General features: G+C 27.3%; 2 protein-coding genes across 29 annotated transcripts in view; one reads left to right on the forward strand and one right to left on the reverse strand.

Moving 5' to 3' along the window:
* The first annotated feature begins 4431 nt into the window (after positions 1–4431).
* Positions 4432–19266, forward strand: part of LOC114126103 (translational activator of cytochrome c oxidase 1) — a 69297-nt gene continuing 54462 nt past the window's right edge. Inside the window, exons 1-7 of the mRNA XM_050202522.1 lie at positions 4432–4659; positions 4720–4870; positions 7631–7682; positions 7742–7838; positions 8140–8187; positions 8247–8343; positions 8502–8542. The gene's annotated coding sequence lies outside the window, so the exon portion shown is untranslated. The remainder of the gene's footprint in view (positions 4660–4719; positions 4871–7630; positions 7683–7741; positions 7839–8139; positions 8188–8246; positions 8344–8501; positions 8543–19266) is intronic.
* The window catches only part of LOC114126106 (putative uncharacterized protein DDB_G0282133), a 50425-nt gene continuing 42638 nt past the window's right edge, over positions 11480–19266 (reverse strand). For all 28 annotated transcript variants that reach the window (XM_050202495.1, XM_050202506.1, XM_050202494.1 and 25 more), the window contains 6 exons: positions 13945–14055; positions 13787–13854; positions 13623–13713; positions 12753–12822; positions 12598–12685; positions 11480–12317 (listed from right to left, as the gene is read on the reverse strand). In XM_050202495.1, the coding sequence (XP_050058452.1) occupies positions 12227–12317; positions 12598–12685; positions 12753–12822; positions 13623–13713; positions 13787–13854; positions 13945–14055 (519 nt within the window). In that variant the 3' untranslated portion in view covers positions 11480–12226. The remainder of the gene's footprint in view (positions 12318–12597; positions 12686–12752; positions 12823–13622; positions 13714–13786; positions 13855–13944; positions 14056–19266) is intronic.

The raw sequence follows: 19266 nt of genomic DNA on the forward strand, positions 1-19266 counted from the left end.
CAAACGATTTTTAATTTTTTTTAGCTACATTAAAAACAACTTATAAGGAACCTTGTATTAAATTTTCAAAGCTTTTTGGTCATCCAAAAATTTTTTATCGACACTTAAAAAAAAAATTCTCAAAAAAATCGAAAATTTCAGTGGTCTATAAATAACTCAAAAAAAGTCAACATTTTTTGAAAATTTAACTATATACGGATACCACTGACATTAACATTTGGTGAAAATTTCAAGTATTTTCAGTGATTAGTTTTTGAATTACAACCATAAAAAAAAATCGATTTGGTCGAAAATTGGTTTTGCGTAAAAATTGCCGTTTTTCCGTCATTTTTTTTTGTTTTTCTCGATTTTTTTGAAAACTGTTGGAAAATGTTAACTTTTTACCTCTATAATGCACCAAGGATATTCACTTTTACATCGGAAACCACCCCCATAGTTTGAAATTGGAGCATTATTTCGACTAGTTATGCTGTACACAGACATAAAAAAAAAAAAAACACACATCATTGTAAAATCAATACATTCATCACTTCGTTCAGAATCTAAAAAATATTTTTAACGTGAATTTTTATTTTAACAATAAGTTAAAGAGAAAAGAATATGCATAATAAGCCTAGGAGGGGGGGATATATCAACTTAACTCCATCATGACCACGAATCTACATTGATTATAAATTGTAAATAAGTAATAGTTGAGTATTTATAAGCAATGATTCAACTCATTATGGTCATAAATTATAATTATAGCAGCATATTACTCATACCCACTGATGTAGTATACAAAGATTCGAGATAAAGGGTACGAGTAGTTTTTCTACAAATTCAGAGTACCTATTTATAGTACTGATTTCATTAGATAATGCTCGTATGGATGCACAATTAATTATTATTATTATTATTATTGTTATGAATTCGGCGCGGAGACGTTTGACATTTCGTTAAGTTGTCCACTCTGGTGCCGAAAGTCGCTGCGTTCTATGGCCATCCGACGCCGCGTATGTCCGTTTTTTATCCTCCGTGTGCCGGCACTCGCCTTTCGTCGTCGCAAACCGGTGCGTCCGTCGCAGTTAAAAAAAAATCCGCCATCTTTTTGTTTTGTGCTCTGTTTCATTGACGCTCGAGCTCTCGCGCTCATCGTAAATCTATCGCCCGCCCGTTGCACACGCTGTGCGATTTCGTAGATCGCGATCCTCGTCAAAAACCGTAACTTTCCGTCAATCGCCCGTCCGATTTGTCTTTCCGTAGTGTGAGCGCGTCGTCGAGTCGTTTGCATCTTTTATTCCGCCCGTCCGTGTTTCTACACGCAGTGCGAACTTGCCCACCGCCTTTTGGTGTTATTTATGTTATCGTCGTGTCACTACGATCGATCTCTGGCGCGGTGACGTGTTAGCCTTTGTGACCAAGTCGAGTGGTTGGTCGAAGACTCGCACTGTAGCCAGTCATCTACACGTTCGGATAATCATCGCCGCACGGACAACAGCAGCACCGACTTTTCAACTATAATACCGTTTGGCTCATCAGGTCGTACACCCGATATCATTATTATATAATATATTCATTTGCTTTTATTTACACGCACTATTTCTTTATATTATTTTATTATTTATATCGCGCCGATCGAATTGTGATCGCGCTTATTATCATTATTACTAAACTTATTGGATTGAGTAACAAATATTATCTGTACAACAACAATAAATCCTTTATTCCTTATACTATCAAAACGAGATCAGAACTACGCTTAATTTGCTAGGGACCAAAAAAACCATACACTCCACTCTCTCCGTCTTTTTAAGGTTACCAACAAGTCGACTTACGTAATCGCGGGCACGACGAGTTTTGCCTATTGGCCGCCGTCAGTGCACACACACACACACACACACACCAGAAGTGGCTCGTGAGGGAGCCTTTTATTGAAAAACTAATTATATAACAGTATTACATATTTAATTAACCACCAGTTAATAAACAGAGCTAGGATTTATATGCAATAGCATGTTTTTTTTTGCGACTTCTGATTATCGATTTTGTCAGTAATGTCCACGAATCACCTCATGATGAGATGGATGTTTTTATTTTGCATGTTTTTGCATATTTTGGATAAAATCGAGGATAAAATGCATACCTATTATTGCATATACTGATTAAAATGAAAATTATTGCATATTTCGATTATAATAATGCGAAAAATGCATGTTTTATAGTAAAATTCGTATTTAATTCATTTATATTCGACAATTTAAAAAAATATGTTGTCGTAGCATGTGACACTATTGAATGTGAATTGTAAATTTTATTTCTGAATTATTTTATTTTATTTCTCAATTATATTATATAAAGACACACAAATTTTTTTTGTTACTATATTTTTGTGTTTATCTTATAAAAACATTTTATCCACGCTTAATTTATTCAATCTGGCTGGTTTCATAATTTAAAAAAAAAATAATGTTTTTCTAATTTAGTAGTTTATTAATTATTATATATTTATAAATAAAATATTTATTTATTTATTTATTTATATGTTTATTGTAATTGTCAAAACTAATGGTTCAGACCAAGTTTCTTTAAAAAAAAAAAAAAAAATCTTATAAAAATTTAAATGCATATTTTTGCATATTTTTGTAAGTAAAATACATATTTTACAATTTTTTATTGCATACAAATCCTAGCCCTATTAATAAATGTCTATTATTTGGTCTCTTTGCATTTTTCAAATAATTAAAAATATAATAAATATCAGATAGAAGATAGTATGCCTGTAGTAAACGTGTTATAATTATTAAACAATAAAAATTCATTCAATTATAAAGGAAACTAAAAACGGCGCGCGGTACGGCAATTATCGTCGTGAACCCAGCTTCATTAGCGTTTATAATACGCAGCTTATTCTCCCTGGCCCCCTCCGGCCCACCGTCAAACCATTAACCAGCCGTACCATTTTACATAATATTGTTATAATTGAAACTGTCGGGCGGCAGTTTCACTGTAACGGCGACCGTCGCCGTCGTCGAAAAAACTAAAATAGCATTTCTATTAAAATAACTATTTTTAGGTTTTATATTTTGTGGCTTTCAATTTATAATAATAATTAATAAACAAAAAAAAAAACGATATAAATTATATAAGTAATATATTTGCAACTCAAATAAAAATATTGGTATGCATTTTTATTTTAATTAATTATTATTAACATATTATAATTGTTTTTTTTTAAAAAAGGGGAAACGTTGTCTCAAAGTCTTCCCTGACACACACGTAAATTTCTCACGCCGGTTTCGTGTACAACCTTCTGTGCACAGCTTACTTAGTTAATTATAAACGTACCCTATACTATTTTAGATTGCGTGCGTTCTACACAAATGATTGATTAGCATGTTTATCTACTTGTAGGTATGTCAATATTTGAAATAATTATTCGATGAACGGTATAAACAATTAATTTAAGTAAAACTATCATAAACTTAGATAGTAATTTCAATGATGATTAATAGAGAGATTATAAAATAAATGATATTAATATACACTGCTATTACAACTGAATCTTCTGACTTGTAACTTTTAAAGTAAATATACCATTATATGACTTACTAGTTAATTTGGCGTTGAATTAGTTAGCTAGTTTAAGTAGTTTAACATAGTAAGATTTTAATTGAATACCTACATGTTTTCACAATACTGAGTTAAATAAAGAATAGTCTTCTTGATCGTTAACTAATATTAAAAGAACAACAAGTGATACACTTTTATTTTAATTAAAACTAATGTATTAATATTAAACAGAATAAGTAATACAATGGAAAATGGAATGAACTATCTAAATGAAATATAGTTTTTCAGAGATTTTCAAGAAATGGTTTGAACAGTTTGCATTTAACTTCAGCAGAAGGGTGGTATTGGTAAATTAAATCTAACCTATAGGTACCTATAATTACTAGATTAATTTTTTTATACTAAATACAAATATTTTACCGTTTATCACTGTTTTTATTATTTCTATCTAAATTACGTTTCCATGTTTTGCCATATTAGTTTAGAGCGACTTCGCGTCAAAATATTGAAAATACCTACATGGTATTTTTAAGTCACCGTGGTTGGTTCGTAGTATTATGTAGTATAAAAAAATAATTAACTAAATAATAGTTGATTGTATAATATTGAGACACTTTTTTTGCTGCAAGGGTTAGTAACCATAGAATCAGTAGGTATATTAAATATTTTTGGCACTTCGTCGGTTACTTGTATTAGGGAGAAAAATATAATCAATAGTTTACCACCCCAATTCCCCCGCATACATTTGTATGAGTTTTGTAGAATGCGATCAATAAAGGTTACCACCCACACAGTATATATTTCATCTCCTCCTAACCGCTGGTAAGCGCTGCCTGCTACAGCGACAGCGTCAGATAGTAGCTAGTAGTTTAACCCACCAGTATAACTTGATATTGTCGTTTAGTCGCCATTTTTATTGTGTTTTTCGTCAAATTATTTGATTGTATTGTATCGAAAAAATATTAATTTAACATCTCTATTAGGAGATACCTATGTCATTATAATATTTAATAATATTAACATCACTCGGCGTGCCACGTCTATATATAATTGTATTTTCAAGTGATCATTGTACAACAGCAAGAGACAGATGGATAAATATGAAAGGTGAAATGTTATAACATTACTATAAATATTATTACTATAGTAATTGTATGGCATTTTTAGAACAACGAGAGAGCAAAAGGAACAACAAATAGAAAACAAGACATCACCACATACTCATAACGGTGGTTGGTGTTCAATTCGTATACGCCAACAAATCAATAACTTTACGTCGGAGTTAAAGAATAGGAACAATATCCAGTAAGAAGTCCAAGTAAGAGATAAAAATGGCTATTATTATAATTTAGTTTAACTAGTTTTGTAAGAACCAGGTATTCGCAATAAATATAGTTTTAAGTACATATTGATGAGATATCTAGATAAAGCAAAATAATTGATAGTCATTGTATCACTATATAATGATTGGCGATTTATTGAAAATTCGTTATAAAATATTACATTATAATAACAATTTGATCTGTTGAACATACAGTAGAACCCCTCTCGTCCGCCCTCGGATGGTCCGCGGCTCCGGTTAATCCGTCCATTGTATACGGACGGATAGTGCTACGTCATACACGTTCTTATCACACGTACAAATCTTATCAATAGATCCGTTGGATCCAAACAAAAGCTATTAAAATGTAATAATATCGCTTAACATTAACATTTTACACGTTGTTTAAGCAGAATTGTTTAATTCTTAAGGTTTATGTGTACTAATGCACTGTGCATAGTTAGTTTAATGAAAAATCGCGTAAATTGAAAGTTTAAACTAAAATTTTGTTCAAATTTTCTAAAAGTATATGTTTTTCATATAGTACGAAATATTTGTTAAAATCCAATTGGGACATTTGATAAGGATTTATAACATTTGTGACGTAACACTATTCGTCCGTATTATAAGTTACTAGCTGTCCCACCCGGCGTTGCCCGGGCAAAAGCTACCTCAGGCGAAAGATTTTTTTTTACAATATATTAATAATAGTTGACTCGGCAAACGTTGTTTTGCCATATTTATTATAGCATTCACCCGCGACTTCGTTTGTGTAGAATTCATATATAATAATAAAATATATAGATATATATAATATATATATACACACCGCCAGGACTATATTATACAGGGTGTCCCGTGAGGATTTACCCATTGCGATATCTCGTTATCTGTATTTGTTACCACTATGGTATTAAATAATTCACTGTTTTTCTAGAAACTAGAAAAAATATTAAAAATCAGGAAATTAATGAAATCAAAATGTTGAAACGTCAATATTTTCAGAAAAATTAACTCTACAGAATGGCTATCTTCGATTTTTTTGAAAATAATTAAATAAAAAAATATATTTTTTAACTTTTTTACCAAAACATTAAAATAAATTAAAACATAAAATATTTGTAGTTCTTATTCCTGTGAGTCTTATTAAAAAATCAGAATTATGATATGTCCATTATTTCAGGAGATATCGCAATGGGTAAATCCTCACGGGACACCCTGTATATATTATACTAAGATTGCACAGCTGTTATCGGCGTCGTGGCGGCGTATGTATACATAAATCAATATTTTCGTGGTACGGCAGCGACCCATATCTGGCCGCCCAAACGTCCCCTCCCGTGTCACCGCCGACACCGACGTTTAGGACAATGCCGTGTGGGTACGGTGTTATAATATAATATAAATCATCCCCTATTTCAACCCCTCACAAGTTACAGCCCTTTTTTAGTATTAAAAAGTAGTCTATGTCCTCTCTCAGTGCGTCTATCTATGTACCAAATTTCATTTAAATTAGTTCAGTTGTTTCGGAGCTTATTCAATATAAACAAACAATCAAATCTTTCCTCTTTATAATATTAGTGTAGATAACATTCATTGCCAGTTTACTATTGTATCGGTAATCTGTATATTCTAATAATCCTGTGAATAGGTACGATTTCCAACGTTTTTTTTTTTTTTAACACGATTCCGCACGCCCTATAGTTTATTAAAACACAATAGGACTTAACAATGTGTAATGCTACGCAGTAAGGTATATCGCGAGTACTCACTTCTCTAGATTTTTTTTAGAGTATACTCTCTAAATTACACGGATATAAGGCAGTATAGCCCCGTATGTATACACTATACGACTATACCTATTAGAAAAAAAACAAAATGTTCTATATATTTGTAATTTCCATTTCTCAGATAGTAGATACCGATATAAATATATTATTATGTCTATTTTTATCTCGTTATGTTTGTAAATTTATAATATGTATAAATATGTATATTGTATACATGAAAATTAATTGTATATAAGTGTGTGATCATGTGAGTATGAAATAATAACCTAGATCACACGCTTTATTAATGCTTAAGTACCTATATATATAGTATTGATATATATATTCTCCATATCACAATATTCTGAATCGTTTATATTTATATAACAAAGTTTATTACAATTATTTAGAATAACTATATCGTATATAGTTATTAATCAGCAATCACAACAATCATTAAGTTCCTGTACTATAGTATCTAACCGTTCTTATTTGTTAGTGTTAAACAATACTGATTGTTTTAAGTTCTTCGTTGGTCTAAGTGATAAATCTGTGATAATATATAAATAATAATATTTTTAATCTTCATTTTATTATATTAATTTTGCAAACATTAAAAAGCACTACAAAAACACGAAAATAATAAATTCAACGACAGCACAACACAAGTATACAAACAGCTATGGTTAAAAGCTACATACGTATTAATACTTATGTAGGTATATACTATATTATGACATTTAGATATTTAAGGATGTTTAATGCTAGATAACAATTATTATATCGATAGGATAGACTAAACATAATATAGAGAATGGACGATTAACTTTAAAATTGTATGGTATAATTTGGAAATGTAAGATGGGCCAGATAAACAAGGCTCGTGGGCCGCCAGTTACCCACCCTTGACCTGTATCATTATAATATTTGATTATATTAACAACACTCGGCGTCCAACATCTATAACAATAAATAATTATATTTTCAGGTGATCATTATGCAGTCATTATGCAGTAGAAAGAGACGGATAAACATGACAGGTGAAATGTTATAATATCAATATTATTATTATATAATATTCATATTATAATGTATTTAGAACAACGAGGTAACAATCGAAGCAAAAATAAAGAACAAGTCATCGCGTACGAATAGATGTTCAATTCATCTACGTTAATTCAATAACTATGTCGAGGGTAAGCAATAGGAACAATATCCAGTAAAAATTACTAGTATCAGATAAAAATGGCTATTATTATAGTTTAGTTCAATTACATTTTGTAATATTCATTTATTCACAATAAATAGTTTATTGTGTCAACTATATAATGATTATCAATTTGGTTAAAATTTGTTTTAAAATAAATTATTTTATTTACAATTGATTCATATTTTTCTATTATCCACCCTTGACCTGTATCATTATAATATTTGATTATATTAACAACACTCGGCGTTCAACATATTCTATAACAATAAATAATTTTGTATTTTCAGGTGATCATTAATCATTATGCAGTAGAAAGAGACGGATAAACATGACAGGTGAAATGTTATAATATCAATATTATTATTATATAATATTCATATTATAATGTGTTTAGAACAACGAGGTAACAATCGAAGCAAAAATAAAGAACAAGTCATCACGTACGAATAGATGTTCAATTCATCTACGTTAATTCAATAACTATGTCGAGGGTAAGCAATAGGAACAATATCCAGTAAAAATTACTAGTATCAGATAAAAATGGCTTTTATTATAGTTTAGTTCTATTACATTAATTTTGTAATATTCATATAGTTTTTAACAACACTCGGCGTCCAACATCTATAACAATAAATAATTTTATTTTCAGGTGATCATTCTGCAATAGCAAGAGACAGATGAACATGACAGGTAAAATTTTATAAATCAATATTATTCATATATGCATATTTTAATATTTAGAAAATTTTAAGACCTAAAAGTCACACTGACTAAAATCCTCCATATCGAACGTCATGCATAGTTTTTTTTTTGTGCATTGTTGATGAACGCTAAAAGTAGGTACCTATAATTAATAGATCATCAATATTTAAAGCTATAAACAAATTATCATTGGTATTCTTATATACACGCAGTTGTCAGATTTAATATAGTTAACTCCATTTTCGACTAATACCTGATCACCGCTGTGGTTCAATATACACGAACTGCTTGCTTTAATTCGTAGATGGATTTGTATAACTGGCGGCATATCAAATTCGAATTTGTTTTGTAACCCTCAGGATGGATCACATACCTACTACTCTTCTTCAAGAACTACATAAATGAACGCTGTGTGTATATCATATAAATGTTTAATAACTTTTAATTAATGTAACAACGTCCAAGCCCTAGTAATTATAATTTAATATTGGATTGATCATATCCTAATGTTATGAAAAGGTAATGTTCTTTCAAAATCTGTTTGAATTTATATGCATAAATTAGCATTATGCTAAACGCGAAATCTAATCATGCTAGTTTTTGAAATCAATGTTGTCGCATTTTACTGTATTTAGAAATGGTATATCTATTATTAGATTAATTCAAACATTTCAAACAAAATATTAAAGTAGGTATGTCGTATGTTATTATAAGTACTAATTATTTTTAATTAAATCATACATTTGTAACATTGTGAGTGCCATTTCTGTATTCTACTCCATGTCACCGTTTAACATTATTTTGTATAAAACTTAACAGTATCATTAAAAGAACATTAAAAATCGCGATGCATTTAAAAAGGCACTGCGATGCGTGTATACAGAATATCGGAAATGCATGTCTATTCTATATAGGGTGATGTATTGACGTATTTTCATCCGTACGAACACCCGAATAAAATAATTACATTACTAACCTAATGATTCATAATTTATATTACAAATACACATCCTTATACTCAAAAATATTTGACAAATTGTTGAAAAAATAAAAATATTAATCAGTACCTAATCAATTATCACGTTATGACAATAATTTGACTTGTATCGACCATCAGGCGTGTATTACGTGGTCATGTTAAATTATAATAAGATAATATATTTGTTAATTACCTATAAATAATAACAAATTATTTCTTGGAAAAAAATAATTGAAAATTAACTACTACAATAACACTGATTAAACGTTAAAATTGTTTTTAAAAATCTTATTTATAAAATAGCTATCTTGGATTATAAAATAAAAATTTAATTTTTTGTTGTAAAAAAAAAATTAATAAATATAACATATAAAAATTATAACGCAGAGCGCTAGGAATCATATTAAAAAAAAAAAATAATAATATTGAATAGGAAAAGAGTAATTGCATTTTTCAAATAGGCGAGTTACACTCTGTATATAACCTAACCTAACCTAACCTATACGTCTAAATAAATAATTTTTCTAATAATAATATATAATAATATATCTGAAATATTTTTTAGCCACTAAAACTAAAAATTTTATTTTTATTCATTTTTCCCAATAGCGGACAATGTTTATGGTTTCTTGCATGTCCGCTATTTAGAGGTTTTACTGTAATTTTATTTTTCTGGGATACTGTGGTAAGGAATTTCTAAACATTGTACTTAGAAGAGATTCGTCAAAGTTTAAATGGGAATACATTATGAGTTTCAAATATGTGTTCAATGTAATTAATATCAACTCCTAATAATCATTAGCAATAGCACTGACTTTCCATTTAAATTTACACAATCAAAATACAAATTTAATTCATGTATTCAATTCATTAAAATTATAAATTGATTGTTTGTTGCTTGGTATATTTGATTTGATATGCTTTTAAGATGATTGCAAAATCCTCCGCGTTTTCAATATTCAAAAAATAACTGACTATTTATAGTACATACTGTACCTAATTGTTATTATTACTTCATATAATCTAAAAACATGTTAGATGGGTGTTTACTGCTTAACGAAGCGACAACTATATTAGTTATACAATGATGACTGGTGTTTTTTGTGTGTACACGATTATTAATTGATAAAATACTTTAATTTTCACTTTGAAGGTGGTTTGGTTTAAAACTGGATTTAGTTTGTACTTAAAAGAAATCAAAATTAGTTTTCCTAATTCTTTTCTATATGGGATAAAAAGCAAAAAATTAAGGATAACGACATTTTTAAGCAAATCCATTATTAATAAAATAATTGTTCTCTAATCATAGTTAAAAATACTTAGACAGTTCTTACTCAAAATCACTATTCATCATAGTGATTTACTCATTAACATCATCTAATGCACAGCAGAGCTAAGTACATACACTCTTGCCTAGCTCTTTTTTTTAGTAGTAAAATTATGTTTTCCTATGTCTGTGAACTAATGCCTTTCATTTAGTCGTGTATTTTGATTGAATATTAATTGCTAAACCTACTTAAAATAAAAATACAAAACATTATATTTTATGAGAAAAACATAATATAATTAAACAATGTTATCTGGGAAACCTAAAAAATCTTTTTAATACAATGAACTAAAATTTAGGTGACCAGTTTTTTTATTTAACCCATTTGCCGTGATACACTGATATTCTAGCTATTGATCAGTAACCTAATTAGTATAGACTTAGGTAAAATATGTCAATTACTTTTAAACCGTGTTATCTTAGTAACACTTGTGGTCACTTAATATTTATAACTTGGGCTCATAATAATTATTTTTTATACTCATAAATTATAGTGACAGTTATCAATGAAAATTATCATCTTAGTCATCTATTATCATTACTAATTAAATACATCATAATTTTTTTAAAACCCTGAATAATCATAAGGTTTTAAAATAAATTATTTTAACAATAATAATTACACATAGATAATAACTTATTTAATTGGTAAACAAAGTCAATTTTAAATAAATAAATTTACATTTAGTCTAATACAATTACTCAATACTTTTATAATAAGAAATATATTTTAATAACATAAAACATTATCAGTCTCGTAACCGAGTGTACATTAGTACACTTACACAGAAGTTATAATAGTTGGGTACAATTAATTTAACAAAAAAAATTAATTAAGTTAATTTACAAAAAAAAAAAAAAAAAAAAATAAGAATTTAAATAGAATACTGGAAAACAATTTTTCACAAATAATCTATTTAAAAACAAACTAGTTTCTTTGTAGATAAATTCGAGATACAATAAATTTTATAAGAATAATAAGATATGCCATTCATGAGATATATACATATTTGAATTTGAATAATTAATTGTACTCAAATATTATTACTTAAATAAAATATTACTAGTAGTGTAAATTCAACAAAAAAAATGTATACAAATTAATTTTGCTGAAAATAATAAGTTATATAAGTATATTATACTAACACTATTAGAAAATATTTATTACAATAAAAAAAATGTTCTTAATGGAAACAATAAATACTAATTTGAATTCATATTAAAAAAGTAACCTACTTTATACTCAACAAATAATGATAACTAATAACACTATGGTAAAAAAAAAAAATAATACATTACAATGTGTAAAAAAAATGTTACAGAGTAATAAACTATTATCTAGGTATGTGCGATGAACAACAAATATTTACGCAAAGTATGCATTCCTGTATTCATGAGGCATAATAGAATCATACTTAATGTGATAATGTTCTTTTTCATTCTGTTCCTCTATATAACTGAAAAAAAAAATAATAATAATCAAACAAACATACAATACATTGAAAAAATACTAATACTAATCACTAACGCACAACACTAATTCATAGTGTTGAAATTATATTTTATAAAAGAAAAACATGTCATTAATTAATTTTGTTTATATAATATATATTTCATCTAGAGATAAAATTTATATTGCAATATTTCAATGCATGGGATTACTTTTAATATAAATATAATTTGGTGATTTAAGTTTAATTGTTTATTATTTTATTAATAACAACTTATTCTACTTACAGAAGTAATCCTCTAATAAATTCAACAGCGTTAGGTACAAAACTGTCTATGACATCCTTCACTAGGTGGAAAAGTTTGGGTAATTTCACTGTAAACATTTATATTGTACATATATTAAGAAAATGTATGGTTATGATTTTAAAATATATACTAACTAATAAATCTAAGAAAGTGAGGAAGTCCATAAATGTGACACATGGATTTGTCAGTACTTGTCAGTATATCCTAAAACAAGAAAAGACAATTTTTAATTTTATTAAACTGATCACCAAAATTAAATCTTAATTAATTTAATGTTTTATTTAACTATAGTATTGCTTTAATTTTTATCAAATAGATAAATAAGATGTATAAGTATATAAGTTGTATATTAAGTATATACCCCTTGAATGTATATAATTTTCTCTTGATAATTTCTAGTAAAATGGGAAGAGTATCTTTAAAATATACAATATATATTGTTAAAAATACTAAAATATTGAACTTTTTATTGACATACTTAGTAAATCATAATTCATAATCAAAAGCCAAATGAAACATGATTTTATAACACTATTGCTTTAAATATATTTTTAACATTGACTATCAAATATACCATTAAATTTAGAACCTTTTAAATGAGCATTTTTATGGCTTATCTAACAGTGATAAGTAGAGTAAGACACGGATTTCAAAATAATTGAAAAATTACTTTAGTTGATTGTATAATATGTTAAGTATGAACATGATTAGTTACATGGTATAGAGATTAAAAATATGAAACTTTTAATGCGTATCATGCGTTAAAAGGATCTGTTATAAGATTTTAACTACACATATAATCTTTAAAGTTTTATTTTTTGATTTGTTTTTAGTGAATCACACTAATAAAATATGTTTATATATTATGTACAAAACAAACTTTGCTGCACTAATGATCAGTCATTATTTCTATTACAACCTGTTATGTAAACAACATTTTGTTCACTTTCAAACTTTGATATCAGATTTTGAGCTAGGTAAATAAATAAAAACCAAAAACTTACAACATGTTTAGTCTTTTCAAGTGGATGTAACAACCACAAATACAATGACCAATTAAATGCTTCTAACATAATGATGGCCATTTCCATGCACCTGAAATATAGCAAGTATTTATTATTTTTTAAAAAAGTAGTTATTTAAAATAGAAAATAGTTTGTATACTAACTTATTTGTTGTAGTTACATAATCCCATATAATTTTGAACACAGTTATATATGAAGGTATGATTGCAATCTAATAATAATAAAAAAAACATCAAATAATTTTAAAATTTATAAATTATTAGCCAAAGTTTTAATTTCATATAGTAGTTATTATACTTACACAACGATCATCTTCAAGCATATGTTTATCTATAATTAATATTTGTTGAGCAAACTTGGGCAACTTAACATTATAGTCTTCCAGTGTCAACATTCCACACCATGGATCAAACTAAAAAAATAAAATTAATTATGCACTATTAACAAACTATGAGCAATAGAATTGTGTTTTAAAAATAATAATCAATGTGTCGTTGGATTATTTCATTAATATGGGGATCATAGACAAATAACTACAAACAGTACAAATATATTTTTACTAGTTAACTACTGAAATGTACTTAATTTAAATGTACTTTCACATTTTTACATAATAAAATAATTGGTATATTTTACTATTTTTCTAACATTTTCAAAACCTTATTTTTTTAATAGTGTGTATTCATTATTTCTCATTAAATTATTTAATATAAACTTAATAAAGCACTTAATAATTTATAATAACCTTACAAAAATCTACAATGTTTTTAATATTTATAAATAGATAATTTATTTAATAAATTGTTTAAAATGTATAATTGGTTAAATTGTTTTTGCCATAATTTTATGTTGGCATTCAATATCACTATTAATCACTAGATTATAATACAGAGATAGTACACAAAATAAGCTTGTATTTTAATGGTTATCTTAATACTAATCAGTAGTCATATGTATAAGGTTTGCAGTACACGGGTCCCAAAGTTTTACACTTTTAAAGGATCCCTTCTATATTTTAAATTTTATACTTTTGTAACTAACTATGTCTTAACTAATCAGAGAAAGGAAAATATGATTAACTATAACAAGCACGTACACTAAATAAAATTTTAAGCTGAAGGTTTTCTATGATGCAAATGAATTCTAATGATAAAAATATATCATCATGATTATAAATTTTCAAACAAAAACTGTGATTATTTTAAATATTAAAACTGTAATACTGTTACAACTTATTCAGTGATCTATAAGTATAAACTTATAATTATCAAATTGAATATTATAGTCATAATGTTATCAGTGAAAAAAGAAACAAACTGATTTATTTTTAATATTAGGGTAAACAATTTTGAGTTAAAATATCGTTTTTTAAGAGGAATTACTATTTATTTTTATTAATGTCATGAATATACTTAATATATTAGTTTCTAGAATAATTATAAAAAAAAAAGTTTTATCCTTCCCCACTATGGGTAGGTAACTAACAGGACACTCGTATAAAAATAATTTTAGTTACCTATTATTAATAATAAGTGAAATTATTGAAATTAAAATATTTAAGTGACATAAAATCAATTTTCATAGTTTATAATTACTGGTCTTAAGGTGTTTCACTTAGCAAGGCTGTAACTGGAAATTAATTCCGAAAGGGGTTTTAAGCTAAAAAAATTTATTATAATATTTTATAGGTCAAGGTGGTCCAACTTTTTGTAGTTGACGGGCCAATTTACACTTACATAAAAACACCAGGGTCCACCAAAAAAAAAAAAAATTATTATTACCTACCTATTTATATTTTATTTTATATAACGCACAAATTATTACATTACAGATTAAGTTACTTATATTTAGAATCAATTGATTAAATAATGTGACGATTGGCAATGTTTTTCAGAAACTAATTTTTCAATATCAATTGAACACCCTAAATGTAAAATGATGTTGAGAATAAGTGGGGAGGGGGCAAAAAGAGGCTTCGATGGCCGAATTTTATCATGTTAAGAAAATGAAAATGAAAATAATTGGTGAAATTTTCAAGTATTTACAATTTATTTTTTTTGAATCATAACAAATATTTAATTTCGTTTGAAGATAAATCGTTATCATTACGCGATTTCATAAACATTTAAAATTCAAACGCACATAACATTTTTCCTATTTTGATGTTTCGAGTTTTCTCTATAACTATTTTAAGACAAATTAATGAAAAACTCAGTGTTGAATTTTATCAAAATATTTTGAAAATTTTACTGTGCATGGATAACACTAACATAAACATTCAGTGAAAATTTCTAGTATTTTACAGTAATTAGTTTTGTGTTACTACCATATAAAACAATCGACTTGGTCAAAAACTGGTTTGGCGTAAAAGTTCCCATTTTTCCGTTACTTTTTTCATTTAAATACTATTTTAAAACTGTTAGAAGATGTTTACTTATGACCTCAAAAACCACCCTTCGAAGTTTGAAATTGAATTTTTCGACAATTTATGCTGTACACAGACACAAAAACACACATCATTGTAAAATCAATACATTTATCAATCCGTTCAGAATCTAAAAATATAAGTCAATTTTTCACTTTTTAAAATGTTTTAGTTACTTTTTTCACTCTTTAATAAATAAAAAAAAAAATGATCAGTATCAGTACTGTTTATCATATATGTATAGTTGAGAAATTTATTTAGAACTTTACAAAAAACAGCTAAAATATACATTGTATTACCATGAATATTTTTACACCTGATACTTGTTATAATGCTATAAATTATGAACTCTTGGCCACCAAACGATCCTTAACAGTGGGACCTAATATCTTTTCAAAGAAATAAACAATAATAATAATAATATAATATGGTGTTAACTATTTAATTTTAAAGAAGATACAACATCTTGCCAGATATATTTATATTACTGAGTCATTGGAAAATAGTAAAATCACATAGAAAATCTGCGTAACTCACATGTATTTCCACAAAAAACCACAAAACTTAGTGGTGAAATAATCAAAAATAACGCAAATCATCAACATAAAGAGTTTTTACCATATTTAAATATTGACGACTATAATATCTTAGCAACAATAACAAACCACAAAATGAAAAACAAAAAAAGAAATCAATCACGTAAATAATACCTGACAACATTGCATAGAAATAGAGCTATTCTATTCGTTGTTTGTAAACAATCAATGATTTTGTAGAAATATCTATTTAATAAATAGCTGCAGAATAGTAATGCACCGAGAGGAAGACAAAGATGAGGGTAAAATCCTATATAGGCCGCAATATGGGTCCACGACGATGGCCCACGACGACAGTAGTGTTACAGACGTCACAAGTGACGGGAGGTCTTCAGGACGTCGGCCAATGACGCCCAACAAAACCAACGTCCGGAAATGGTTGGCAGACCTATTTTTGCAATCGGTGCGCGCCGGCGAACATTTGCTGGAGAGCGGACACATTGACAAGGCGGCGGCCATGTTTGCGAGTGCCACACTTCTCACCGACCAATCGGAAACGTTCACGGACGCAGTCCAACGTGTGTACCCGGGTATTTTATACTGGCTTTACAAACAAAGGATGGTCGCCATGGGCTACGGACACCTGTTTCCGAAGACTAAGACATGCGCGACTACCAGGGCGGCCGGCGCGCCAATACGCGGACGATCACCGGTCAGCGGTTGATTTGACGTTCGTTCGAACGGTCCTACGCACCGACCACCATCACCGCCACTATCATAATACTTCAAGCACTACCAATACCAACCCCCGTTGCGTAAAAAAAACGATTATTTTAGAGTGGAAAATGGTGTATACATCCATTTAAAATTGTTATAAAACATTGACGATACATGGTTTAAAATAAAAACAAGAAAAGTTATATATACATATAAACAAATTAAATACACTTCACCTATTACACTTAATATTATTACTAATTAGATGCATCTGGAAACAATTATTTATTATTTATTATTTATTGATTTTTTTTCGATTCCTACAAAATGATATTTTGTTGTCAATTATAATTATACTATTTTTAGTAAAAATATAATAAAATATTATAATATACACGACGTACATATATTATTAGGTCATTAAAATTATTTTTAAAACTATAAATACTTCTATTTATCAATGTTCTACTACCAACAGCTAATAACATTTATTTGCTAAAAATAATTTGTGTGTCAGTGCTTAATTCATAATTACAGTTAAGAATTTAAAAGAAAAATATAACATCAACTTGATTAATTTATCTTAAGAATTATAAAAACATTAAAATCTTTAGAACATGACAAATTTTTAATTATACTAAGGTAAAATACATAAACAATTATATAAACGCAAACTATAAAATCAGATGTAACTTATTCAAAATAATAGTAGTACCAGACGGCCAACTCATGTGCAATGGCGCCAGCTCATTCAGAAGCTGTGACCTTGCTATCAACTGGGTGGAGAAAGCCAGTAGACATCATCTAACCGTCGACAACGATAACTTCTCTCAGTTAGATATGGATCTCGTTTTTAATAGTATACTATTCATAAATGTGACAGTAACAAATATTCAGTCAACTAACTTATAACATTAATAAATTAATCTTCCCAAATAATAAATGTTATACAGGTACACTTTTACACGAGTTATTATAATGAGCAAAGTATAACAATCATAAAATTAAAAATATGATTTAAAACCTAATAAATAAATAAAATAATTTAAAATACATAGAATATAATATCAAATTCCTAATATGTAATTTTATGTTAATAGAGATCAGATATTTCAAGATCTTTTAGACTTGAAAAAAAAGTAGCAAGATTTGTGTATCAATATAATGATTTCTATATCTGATAATTAAATTCTGTATTTAGTTTTTAATACAATAAACATACTTATATAACAGTAGTATGCTATTGTCAGTATGTCCTAATAATTAGTTGCTGTATTAATCATCGTTATATTATTTTTTATTTTAATATTTATTTTGTCATTTAATATTTTTTAATAAAATTTAGGAATATTATTGTAATCCTCCAGCAGGTATTTAAGTATTATCATAAATAAACAGTTATTTCTAACAAATAATTTATTAATATTGAAATATGGATAAATGGTTGTTTAAAATTTAACCTCTTCCCATACACTTATTCCAAATAAAAACTATTACTTTTAAAATGCTCTTTTAAATACTTTTATACATACATAAAAAAAAAATAAGCAAATAAAAATTGTTATTGTTATTGTTAGTTAAAATATTTTATTTTATTTTTAAATTGTTGGTACTAAAGTACGGCCAGTAAAACTTGGCGGGTGATCATCGCGAACCTAGTGGCAGTTTTCGTGAAAACCAGGGGTTCTAAAAAAGTTTTACTACCTATTTTCATGAATGTACATTATATACATATTTTACGTAAGAGAACAACATGTAAACAACATAAGGAACTTGAATTAATTTATTAAGTCTTAGCTAAAAAAATTTACATTTTAAAAATTTTTTAACTATAAAATAATTTTCAAATTTTCATGAATATTGATGAATTTTATCAAAATTTGATCTTCAATTTAAAATAAAATCATGACTATGTATCATTTGTATGTATATACTCTATTCCACC

The sequence above is a fragment of the Aphis gossypii genome, chromosome 3 (assembly GCF_020184175.1).
Source record: "Aphis gossypii isolate Hap1 chromosome 3, ASM2018417v2, whole genome shotgun sequence".
Classification (NCBI taxonomy): domain Eukaryota; kingdom Metazoa; phylum Arthropoda; class Insecta; order Hemiptera; family Aphididae; genus Aphis; species Aphis gossypii.